Source organism: Nerophis lumbriciformis, linkage group LG28 (assembly GCF_033978685.3).
Source record: "Nerophis lumbriciformis linkage group LG28, RoL_Nlum_v2.1, whole genome shotgun sequence".
NCBI lineage: Eukaryota > Metazoa > Chordata > Actinopteri > Syngnathiformes > Syngnathidae > Nerophis > Nerophis lumbriciformis.
In genome coordinates this window covers 17,241,235-17,253,868 of record NC_084575.2, presented here as the reverse complement: position 1 = coordinate 17,253,868, position 12,634 = coordinate 17,241,235, and the positions used below count along the sequence as shown (strand labels likewise).

General features: G+C 41.4%; 1 protein-coding gene across 2 annotated transcripts in view; it reads left to right on the top strand.

The window, feature by feature from the left end:
* Positions 1–12,634, top strand: part of stimate (STIM activating enhance) — a 30,355-nt gene that overhangs the window by 5,540 nt on the left and 12,181 nt on the right. For both annotated transcript variants that reach the window (XM_061923797.2, XM_061923796.2), the window contains exons 2-4: positions 11,912–11,960; positions 12,039–12,134; positions 12,233–12,354. In XM_061923797.2, coding sequence (XP_061779781.2) covers positions 11,912–11,960; positions 12,039–12,134; positions 12,233–12,354 — 267 coding nt within the window. The remainder of the gene's footprint in view (positions 1–11,911; positions 11,961–12,038; positions 12,135–12,232; positions 12,355–12,634) is intronic.

Here is a 12,634-nt window from a genome sequence, read left to right as displayed (position 1 = left end):
TCCACGACTGTATATATCGGTATCGGTTGATATCGGAATCGGTAATTAAGAGTTAGACAATATCGGATTATCGGATATCGGCAAAAAAGCCATTATCGGACATCTCTAGTTTTTTTGGAACATGCATGCATACAACATGATACATCACAATTTCCAGTTTCTCTATTCAACATGTTCGAAAAGGAGTAGGAATAAGCAGAGCTTATTTAATCCTACCCCTTTTCCTTTACATAGCAGTTGCGAAAACTTTTGTTCACTTCCTGTTCTCAATTTGTTCACAATATACTCCATAAAGTTAAAGTACCAATGATTGTCACACACACACTAGGTGTGGGGAAATGTGTCCTCTGCATTTGAGCCATCCCCTTGTTCACCCCCTGGGTGGTGAGGGGAGCAGTGGGCAGCAGCGGTGGCCGTGCCCGGGAATCATTTTTGGTGATTTAACCCCCAATTCCAACCCTTGATGCTGAGTGCCAAACAGGGAGGTAATGGGTCCCATTTTTATAGTCTTTGGTATGACTCGGCTGGGGTTTGAACTCACAACCACTAGGCCACTGAGTAGGTTAATTAACCTGACTCTCGCCAGATCCTTGTAGTTAGCTGAGCTCCACACAAGGATCTGGGATCAAGGGCAATGCAAACTCCTTCAAGATATCAAAAATAATGAACCGAAGCGACTGTTTGATTCAAACAACAATGGCGGCACGCAGCAAGGAGTCGTGTGCTGACATTGATTCTGCATATTTTCTTTGCACAAACGACATCGATCGTCTACTGACATTCAGTAAAAGTTCTCTAACTTTTCGCTCTGTCGTTATCCAATATGTCGGCTGTTCTGTTTTGGATATCCCAGCGTCGCTCTCATCAGCGTCACGGGTTGATTTCAATGTTAGTGGTTGAAGTAGCACGTCATTCAAGATAACGGACAAGTGGTCTATCCAATCACATACAATTTTTTTTTTTTTACAAGGCCCCCCCGCTTTCTGAATACATCTCCTATTGAGAAGTCCCAGATCCTTGTGTGGAGCTCAGCGAACTACAAGGATCTGGCGAGAGTCAGGTTAATGAACAATAGCCAACAGAGGTAAACACAGAACTAATCCAATACCAAACACATACTAAACAACTGGGTGGAAGTTGAAAAAATGTGTTTAAGGATTGGTTTGTTTATGAAGCTTGATGTGGTTTCTGTTACTTTAGGAGAGTTCATTGACAGTCATGATTTAGTCAATTTAATTATAGTACTCGGTAAAAGGTTTATTTTTAAGGCCAAACATAGATATTCAATTGGTATTACTTTCTTTAAAACATTTATTCATAATTTTTTAATTTTAGAAAATTATATGGTTGAAACCGATAATGATGCCAAAAAACATAAAAGTAGATGGGAAGTTCTCAAATGCTTATTTTGAAAATGTAATTTTGTTTATAGATTATATGCCATCTGTTGTTGTGTTCCCTAATTTGAGTGTACATAAATGAAGGTGTGTGTTGCTGAGCCCGACCTTGACATAATCTGGACTGGACCTGGTTTTAAGAAACCTTTAAACAATCTAATGCCATTGACATCCTGGTCTGGTGAAGATAATGTCCTTTATGTAAAATAAAAAATAAAATAAAAAATTTTTGAACAAAAAAGAAACTAAAATAAAATAAAAGCAGTTACATAGAAAATTGTAATTAATGAAAATGAGTCAAATTAACTGTTAAAGGTTAGTACCATTAGTGGACCAGCAGCACACACAATCCTGTGTGCTTCACGGACTGTATCCCTTGCAGACTGCATTGATATATATTGTGGAAACAATAATATTAATAACAGAAGGAAACAACCTTTTTGTGTGAATGAGTGTAAATGGGGGGTGGAGGGAGGGCGGGGAGGGTTTTTGGGTTGGTGCATTAATTGTAAGTGTATCTTGTGTTGTTTATGTTGATTTAATTAAAAAAAAAAACACATGCTATAAACACATATTAAACCAGGGGTGTCAAACTCATTTTAGATGGGGGGCCACATGGAGAAAATTCTATTTCTAAGTGAGCCGGACTGGTAAAGTCACGGCACGTCAACTTAAAAATAAAGACAACTTCAAATTTTTTTTTTAGTTTTTTTTTAAATGGAACATGCACATTCTGAAAATGTACAAATTATAATGTTGGTGGGTTTTTTTTACACTTACATGTTGCGGTTAATAGTATTCTATCTTTATTTGTCGTTATTTATACTTTCTGAATAAATTATGTGATAATTTTAATCAGTCAACTCAATGGTATTAATTTTCAATCTATCAAGATAAAAAAATAATATCAAAATCAAATTACAGGATGTTATTGATGTAGTTTGCTCATTTTTCTCGACTGGTGCACTAACATGTGGTTTATTTTTTTTATATGTGTAGCATAATCTACAAAGAATTGCTATTGCGACATCTAGTGGACACGTTTAGAACAGCAGTTTCTTTCATTCAATTTCGGCTCATTTTTATACTTAGCAAACTAATCCTGGCGGGCCGGATAAAACCTGTTCACGGGCTGTACGTTTTACACCCCTGTATTAAACCAATGCTATGGGGAAATGCTGCAAATTAGAGATGTGATTTATGGCTCTTCAAAGGGAGTCGGCGCTTGAGGAATTATTCCATCAAAAAAAAAACAAAGTTGTTCAAAACACTGGCTTATTGTTATATATATATATTTTTTTAAGTAGATAGTTTTAAAAAAAAATCAAGGAAACAATCACTGTTAGAAGTTATAATATACAATTTATTAAGATTATTCATTAAGATCAGAATAATGCAAAGTAGGATAGGCAGGCAATATGGTCTGAAATCTATATTGCGATATATATTGTCGCCACCTGCGATAACAATATACATTTGGTATATATGAATGATAATAGAACTGTTTTAAAATGTGTTAAGCCCCTAATTTGGCTGCTGACATACGCATAACATGTTACATACATTCTGGTTGTATTATTTTCTCAAAACCATTATTAATCTACTTGTTAATTTACTGTTATCTTGTTACTTTGTATTTTAACATGGTTCTATCTGCACTTCTTTTCAAATATACTAAACACTTCTGTTGTTTGGATACTTCACATTAGTTTTGGGTGATACGGTACTACAAATGTGCGCATCATCACAATACCAAGTAGTTACAGGGGAAGTGTTGGTCATACCAATGCTGATACTGATACTTAAAATTTTAGAGATCAGACAAAAACACCCTACCTGGTGTACACCTGAACTACCACAACAGAACAAAAAAGCAAAAAAGTGAATTCAAACGCTGCTTTCCTAGACTCCAACTCATTTTCTAGTCCAGTCAGGTGGCGTGCACATGTTTGCAAACAAACGTCTTCCAACTGCGAATTGGTTCTCATCGTTCACTTTAAAGACCTCACTTCTGTTCTGCAAATTGAAAATATACTGCAATCACAAACGCACGAGGATCAGAAACCAATGCAAATGTCAAAAAAGCACACACCGCAAAACCAACTGCATGAGAGAAATGCTGCAAGTTCACACGTTTGCCAGTTGACCAGACTTGAGGGAGGATTTTTAGGATCCAGATCTTTAAAGACATGAGTAGAACTGCAACTACTACGACTATTTTAATAGTCGATTAATCATTGATTATCTTAAAGATTAGTTGACTAATTGGAATATGAACCAGAAACCTATTTAATGGCTCTAATTTAACCATCTGTTTTTCAATTTAGCTCAAGATATTTTTAAGCATGTGCCATCTAACAAAAACAACTAATTTATTCAGAAATATTTATTTGTACTGTAACTTTGCTGCTCATTAGGCTGTTACAAAAGCCTAAGAAACCTAATAAACTTTTGTCTATTTTAAAAAGCAAGGTCATGCCTTGTGCTGTCAAAACACAGTATATTTTTTTCTGAATACAAATGACAGTAAAAAAAAAAAAAAAAGCAATAAAAACAAACACCAAAGCTATTTAACTTCCTCAAAAAGAAACATGTATTTTGTAATGATTGATGTTTACCCATCCATTAGACTCAATTAATTCTGAACATTTTAGTTACTAATAGATTATATATTTATTATTTTATTATATCGGCGCCATGATGCCTAATGTTTGTATTTGTGTGTGATTTATGTTTGTTATTGTGACTTCCTTTTTGCACTGCAAATTGACGCTGCTTCACACCCGAAGTTCCTGACAAATAAACAAAGGACTTGAATTGATTTACGGTACACTAAGTTTATCTGGCGGACTTTGGCTAAAATGATAGTTAAATCTATTTTTCACAAAACTTCGTTTCGCGCTTGTTAGCTAGCTACCAAGGTAAAAAACGAACTATCTTACCGAGTTAATATTGCATCCTCTAGTTGTCCGACATAATGCCACCTCTTTAAATGCTATCGTATCAAAGAGGTACTGTCATAAAGTAGGTATTCATCTCTTTAACAAGATTAGGATGACATGTTTCCACACTTTGCATTTTTTTCTTCTTCAATTGTTGCAAGTGGCCGCGCTTACTTGCTTCTGTCTGGAAAAACATAAGTGATGACATCCCCGATTATTGTCGACAAATCAATTTGTCAACGATAAATTTTAGTGTCGATACTTGTCGACAATTGGTTGCACCCCTAGACATGAGCGGGATGCCCAGAAGAAAGACGGCAGACTTTTAATGAGGCAGAATGAAAATGTCCATTTTTCTTCATGGCTCAGATGTAGAGCAGCCGTCTAGAAACTTTAGATTTCTTGGTACGAATTCAGCTTCTCCCATCCTAGTTATAGCCTTTGAGTAAGACCTGGTGCCAGTCCCAGTGCTACTCACACTGCTATGGGGACTACAAATGGAAATTAGCGACTATGCTATAATCTGGCTCATTTACTGTACCAAAAATTCCGTACAACACAGTATTCATGAATCTAGACTCTAAATCAAATAGGGTCCACTTCCTGTTTCATGGTTATAAACAAATGTTTCCTCTTTTCCATCACTGCTACTTTTCTGCGGTGGCATAACTAAAACAATACATTTGGTATTGTGCAATAATTCCTTGTTTAGGTTCCAAGTGGAAGTCTCACAAGATATTTTGAGGTGTTTTCTTTCCAACTTTTGTGGTTTTGTGTCACTATTGAGCGTGAGGTATGTTTGCAAATAATCCTTTGCAAGCGCAACGACAACATGGCAACTCCACATTTTGAGGCCCAAACTGATACTAACCACTAACTCACTGTGCTGCCAAAAATGCATACCGTATTTTTCAGATTATAAATCACAATTTTTTTCATAGTTTGGTCGGGGGTGCGATTTATACTCCGGAGCGATTTATGTGTGAAATTATTAATACATTACCGTAAAATATCAAATAATATTATTTACCTCATTCCCGTAAGAGACGAGGCGAATGTCAGCAATCGTCACACACACGTCAGCAATCGTCACACACACGTCAACCAATAAAAATTCGGCGGGGGGCGGGTCATGGCAGAAGTGCATTGTGCGTCATGGCAGAAGTGCATTGTGGGTCATGGGATGCTACCTGCTACTACGTCCGTAGCTATAAAAATTGATCATTTCAACATTGGCGGTAACTTATAAAAATTGGGAAGAGCTGAACAAAAATGGCACCGAAAAGGAAATCATATACTGCAGATTACAAGCTGGACGTAGTGAAATATGCATCAGAAAACGGCAAGAGGAAGCGGCGCATACCTTTGGAGTTGGCATAGTTGTTTAGAAGCGACACAGAGGAAGAAGATTTCATGGGATTTAGCGATTAGGAGTGACAGATTGTTTGGTAAAAGTATAGCATGTTCTATATGTTATAGTTATTTGAATGACTCTTACCATAATATGTTACGTTAACATACCAGGCACGTTCACACTTGGTTATTTATGCGTCATATAACGTACACTTATTCAGCCTGTTGTTCACTATTCTTTATTTTAAATTGCCTTTCAAATGTCTATTCTTGGTGTTGGATTTTATCAAATAAATTTCCCCCAAAAATGCGACTTATACTCGAGTGCGACGTATATATGTTTTTTTCCTTCTTTATTATGCATTTTCGGCCAGTGCGATTTATACTCCGGAGCGATTTATAATCCGAAAAAAACGGAACGTGTTAGAAATGGATCGTGTTTTAACTTGGCAAATCGCTAGTCTCCAATGGGCAATAGAATACAGTTAAATGTTGCTTGCTGTGATCATAATGTCACTGTATTGTCCAGACATACAATTATTGAATTACAGTTGGGTGCAACGCCTGATGCATTTACTGTAAATGGAATGCAGCCATTAATTAACTTGTTTTTTTTAGTTGACACTCTTTTTTTTTTTTTTACATTTTAAAGAAAGTAAGGCACAATACTTTAACTGTCTCTTAGGAAAATACATCAGAACTGTATTTATATACATTCTGTAAATTATTTTCAATGTTTTTCAAAAATGTGCTTTTTTTTCAAATGTAGTAAAATTAGAATAAAAAAATCCCCAGCTACAGTAGTGCACATTATGGCCAAGGGAAACACTGGTAAACAGAGTTGAGGTTCCATTGGGTCGGTCTCTGGCACAGAGCTGACAGCTGTGTGGCTTAATGAGCGCAGTCTCAGTCGTGTGCGTCTCATCACAGTGCAGCCTCTTGTGGAAAGCAGAGAAGAATGTTCAGTACCACTGTTCTGCTCTGAGCAGCACTGTGAGCAGGAGGTGTATGCATGTTTGAAAGAGGCCACCGCCTGTGTCTAGATCACACATCACTGCCAGCTTTGCACTGGGTGTGTTCGGTATGAAGTCACACAATAGTAGAAGTCACAATTTTCTATGTAATTTTCTAACCTAACAGTATAGTGTTGGTTTTACGAAACAATAAAATTACCTTACACCTTTAATCATAGTTTGTTAAGTTAAAACAATTATACTATCAGTTGTTTCATTGTGAATATTATTTTAAAAAGTAAAGCTCCTTCCATTGTGCCTGATTTTAAGATAACAATCCTAATTTGTAAGGAACAGCAAGGGTTTTATTTGTGTTGGACATCTCTCCATATTCAATCTGGAACCTTCTTCTTGCCTTTGCTCTCTGGAATTAATTACAATTGGGACTTTAAAGCCCATTAATTAGACTATTCACAAACATATTAGCTTTACAGTAGCTGCTGCACTGTTAAATTTGTCAACAGTGGAGCCAGTGCTAAGCAATCTTGTCTCAAGAGTGTTTTAAAAAAGAATGACTCTCACCTCTGTGCGAAGTTTGCATTTTCTACCTCGTGCTTGCATGAATTCACTCACGATCCACAGTCCAAAAACATGCACAATCAACAGTTTTACTCAAAATAATTCAACCCCCATGCACATTATGTACAGTATTTTCAAAATATACACACCTTTGATAATGACATTAGATTTAAATTGTTTTTATTTTTTTGGTTTATTGCACATTGCTGCAAGTTAATAAACGTTGCAAATAAATGTGATTATATTAAATGTTAAATCATTTTAAGTGCAACTACTATAAACATGTCTTGATGTCTATCTATAAATCAGCTTATTGTTCTTTTTAAGATATCAGATTAATAGTTGATTTTGGTAGTCCATTGACATTTTGTAGTCTTTGCTCCTCATCCAAAAGCTGCACACATGCCCAATCCATCCATCCATCCATCTTCTTCCGCTTATCCGAGGTCGGGTCGCGGGGGCAGCAGCTTAAGCAGGGAAGCCCAGACTTCCCTCTCCCCAGCCACCAGCCACTTCGTCCAGCTCCTCCCGGGGGATCCCGAGGCGTTCCCAGGCCAGCCGGGAGAGATAGTCTTCCCAGCGTGTCCTGGGTCTTCCCCGTGGCCTCCTACCGGTCGGACGTGCCCGAAACACCTTCCGAGGGAGGCGTTCGGGTGGCATCCTGACCAGATGCCCGAACCACCTCATCTGGCTCCTCTCGATGTGGAGGAGCAGCGGCTTTACTTTGAGCTCCCCCCGAATGACAGAGCTTCTCACCCTATCTCTAAGGGAGAGCCCCGCCACTCGGCGGAGGAAACTCATTTTGGCCGCTTGTACCCGTGATCTTGTCCTTTCGGTCATGACCCAAAGCTCATGACCATAGGTGAGGATGGGAACGTAGATCGACCGGTAAATCGAGAGCTTTGCCTTCCGGCTCAGCTCCTTCTTCACCACAACGGATCGATACAGCGTCCGCATTACTGAAGACGCCGCACCGATCCGCCTGTCGATCTCACGATCCACTCTTCCCCCACTCGTGAACAAGACTCCGAGGTACTTGAACTCCTCCACTTGGGGCAAGATCTCCTCCCCAACCCGGAGATGGCACTCCACCCTTTTCCGGGAGAGAACCATGGACTCGGACTTGGAGGTGCTGATTCCCATCCCAGTCGCTTCACACTTGGCTGCGAACCGATCCAGTGAGAGCTGAAGATCTTGGCCGGAGGAAGCCATCAGGACCACATCATCTGCAAATAGCAGAGACCTAATCCTGCAGCCACCAAACCAGATCCCCTCAACGCCCTGACTGCGCCTAGAAATTCTGTCCATAAAGGTTATGAAGAGAATCGGTGACAAAGGGCAGCCTTGGCGGAGTCCAACCCTCACTGGAAAAGTGTCCGACTTGCTGCCGGCAATGCGGACCAAGCTCTGACACTGATTATACAGGGAGCGAACTGCCACAATAAGACAGTCCGTTACCCCATACTCTCTGAGCACTCCCCACAGGACTTCCCGGGTACACGGTCGAATGCCTTCTCCAAGTCCACAAAGCACATGTAGACTGGTTGGGCAAACTCCCATGCACCCTCAAGGACCCTGCCGAGAGTATAGAGCTGGTCCACAGTTCCACGACCAGGACGAAAACCACACTGTTCCTCCTGAATCCGAGGTTCGACTATCCGGCGTAGCCTCCTCTCCAGTACACCTGAATAGACCTTACCGGGAAGGCTGAGGAGTGTGATCCCACGATAGTTGGAACACACCCTCCGGTTCCCCCTCTTAAAGAGAGGAACCACCACCCCGGTCTGCCAATCCAGAGGTACCGCCCCCGATGTCCACGCGATGTTGCAGAGTCTTGTCAACCAAGACAGCCCCGCAACATCCAGAGCCTTAAGGAACTCCGGGCGGGTCTCATCCACCCCCGGGGCCTTGCCACCAAGGAGCTTTTTAACTACCTCGGCAACCTCAGCCCCAGAAATAGGAGAGCCCACCACAGATTCCCCAGGCCCTGCTTCCTCATAGGAAGACGTGCTGGTAGGATTGAGGAGGTCTTCGAAGTATTCCCTCCACCGATCCACAACATCCGCAGTCGAGGTCAGCAGAGCACCATCTGCACTGCTTCCCCTTCCTGAGGCGGCGGATGGTGGTCCAGAATTGCTTCGAAGCCGTCCGGAAGTCTTTTTCCATGGCCTCCCCGAACTCCTCCCATGTCCGAGTTTTTGCCTCCGCGACCGCTGAAGCCGCACACCGCTTGGCCTGTCGGTACCTGTCTGCTGCCTCAGGAGTCCCATGAGCCAAAAGAACCCGATAGGACTCCTTCTTCAGCCTGACGGCATCCCTCACCGCCGGCGTCCACCAACGGGTTCTAGGATTACCGCCACGACAGGCACCAACTACCTTGCGGCCACAGCTCCAATCAGCCGCCTCGACAACAGAGGTACGGAACATCGTCCACTCGGACTCAATGTCCAGCACCTCCCTCGTGACATGTTCAAAGTTCTTCCAGAGGTGGGAATTGAAACTCTCTCTGACAGGAGACTCTGCCAGGCGTTCCCAGCAAACCCTCACAATGCGTTTGGGCCTGCCAGGTCTGTCCGGCATCCTCCCCCACCGTCGCAGCCAACTCACCACCAGGTGGTGATCGGTAGAAAGCTCCGCTCCTCTCTTCACCCGAGTGTCCAAAACATGAGACCGCAAATCCGATGACACAACTACAAAGTCGATCATGGAACTGCGGCCTAGGGTGTCCTGGTGCCAAGTGCACATATGGACACCCTTATGTTTGAACATGGTGTTTGTTATCGACAATCTGTGACGAGCACAAAAGTCCAATAACAGAACACCACTCGGGTTCAGATCCGGGCGGCCATTCTTCCCAATCACACCTCTCCAGGTTTCACTGTCGCTGCCAACATGAGCGTTGAAGTCCCCCAGTAGAACGAGGGAATCACCCGGGGGAGCACTCTCCAGTACTCCCTCGAGTGAATCCAAAAAGGGTGGGTACTCTGAGCTGCCGTTTGGCGCGTAAACGCAAACAACAGTCAGGACCCGTCCCCCCACCCGAAGGCGGAGGGAAGCTACCCTCTCGTCCACCGGGTTGAACTCCAACGTGCAGGCTTTGAGCCGAGGGGCAACAAGAATTGCCACCCCATGCCCAAAACGATAATTAAAAATACCTCTTTCAGAAAACAAGTTGTGTATGACATGACATGAGACACAGGAGAGATTAGTTAAACAAATATAAGCATGTTTTAAATACTTTTTAAATACTTTTTAGATACTTGTTCAAAACAAAGACCAAAGAAAAAGAACAATGCCCAAAAAAATGAAAATAATTCATATGGATGAATGAAATAACAAATAATTTAAGAATGATCAGGGTATATCCTAATTATTAACCAGTAGAGATCTAGATTAAGTGTAAAAATCAGATTACAGTTGATGTACCATCTGTTGAAATTTCTCAGACAATTCGAAATGAGGCTCAGTAGTATGTATCTTTGACCTCCATGCACTTTTATGGGCTTGTTCCTAATGTTCTCCTGAGGAATCTTCTCCCAGACTTGAATCAGGGCATTAGTCAACTCCTGGACAGTCTATGGTGTGACAAGGCCTGTTTAGTGGTAGGTCAGTGATATTCTAAGGAAGCACCTTTCTTGATTTAAATCAGGTTTGAGGAATGAACTGACCAGTCCATAGCATCAAGTCCTTCGTCATGCAGAAAATGCATGAGGCAGCACATTGTCATGCATCAGAAGGAATCCAGGCCCAAAGTGCCAGCATATTTTCCGCCAATAGGTCTTAGGATCTTATCCTGACTCAAGGCAGTGAGGGTATCTCTGGCTAGCACATGGTGGTTTGTGCTGCCCTGTAAGGATATGCCGCCTCACACCATTATTTACCCACTGCTATACTGGCCTTGCTGTACAGTTAAGAGCACAGATCTACCAATTCCTAGTAGTCTGGCAAATTATTTCAACTCTGGCCTTGGGTTGCTAGACTTGGCGCCACTTAAGTCTGTTTCTGACCGTGTGAGCAGAAACATGCATATTAGTGGCCTACTGGAGGTCAATTTGTAAAGCTCTGGCAGTGCACCTCATGTTCGTCCTTGCACAAAGGAGCAGATGGTGATCCTGCGCTGTTGTTGTCCTCTTACGCCCTTCACGTCTGCTGGTGTAGGGACATGTCTCATGGTATCTCTTACATGCCCTTGACACTGTACTGGTAGACATAGCAAACCTTGACACTGCTCGCATTGATGTGCCATTCTGGCTAAGCTGCAACCCAGCGTTATACTACCACCCTACTGACTCACAAGCAGCTTTGCTCCCTAATTGGACAGGTTGATGTGCCAGTCATGTTACATTATAATTATTGTCTATTATTTAAAAAACCCCATTTATAATAACTTAATCTTATTTTTTTAATAAGAATTGAAAAACATGTAAAAAGAAAAGGGAAAAAAGCTCAATGATTTGACTTAGGCTGAGTTATTTTACACCGTGGCAAATATTTTGGTCAAATTCCTTACAAAACAACATTTTGGGTGGTTAAGAGTCCGCTGTATTTGTGTTGAATACAGGGTTGTTTCCTGATTGAATAGAAAACAAGAGTTATGACAGGAAATTCAGCTGAATTGATTTCATTAATGTTGCATAATCGGTTGCAACATCTCACTTACAGCATCCGGTCTTTTTTTTTTCCACAGTAAAACGCCTCAGGGAGCCCAAACATGAGCGGAGACCCTGGAAAATCTGGTCAGTCTTCAAATGAGTCCCACAACATTGCCATGCTTAATAAGTACTGTTTATCATATGTCTTGTATCACCGTGCAGGTTCCTGGATACTTCCAAGCAGGCTATTGGGATGCTCTTCATCCACTTTGCTAATGTTTACCTTTCAGACCTTACAGAGGAGGATCCCTGCTCGCTGTGAGTCACTCTTTCCTGTTTGTCCATCATCCTATATTTTTGTGTTTTTTCTCATCACTTTTTAATACCTCAATATAATATTTTCCCTGTTTTCCTAGATACCTCATTAACTTCCTATTAGATGCCTCATTGGGAATGTTGTTGATCTACTCTGGCGTACGAGCTGTCAGTGCGGTTGTCGAGTGGAGGCAGTGGGAGTCTCTCCGCTTTGGAGAATATGGTGAGGATTGAAGAGGTTTGTTTGTCCTACTCTCACTGCGCGATATAACTTTTAATACTAATGTTACATCATGATAATGCAAGTTGATGACACATTCTAGCTGTGTGCCGCAAATTTGACAGTGACAAGCGAACAAATGCGTCCTCAGTGCAATATAGCATTCTCACTAGCAGCTAATGTCCCTCCGTAGTGCAAAGCCACGTCAGCAATCCCTCAATTCAATGGTGGCAAAAAGTAAAGGTATGTTACGGTTTTCTGGCAAGTATCATCCATGGAGGAT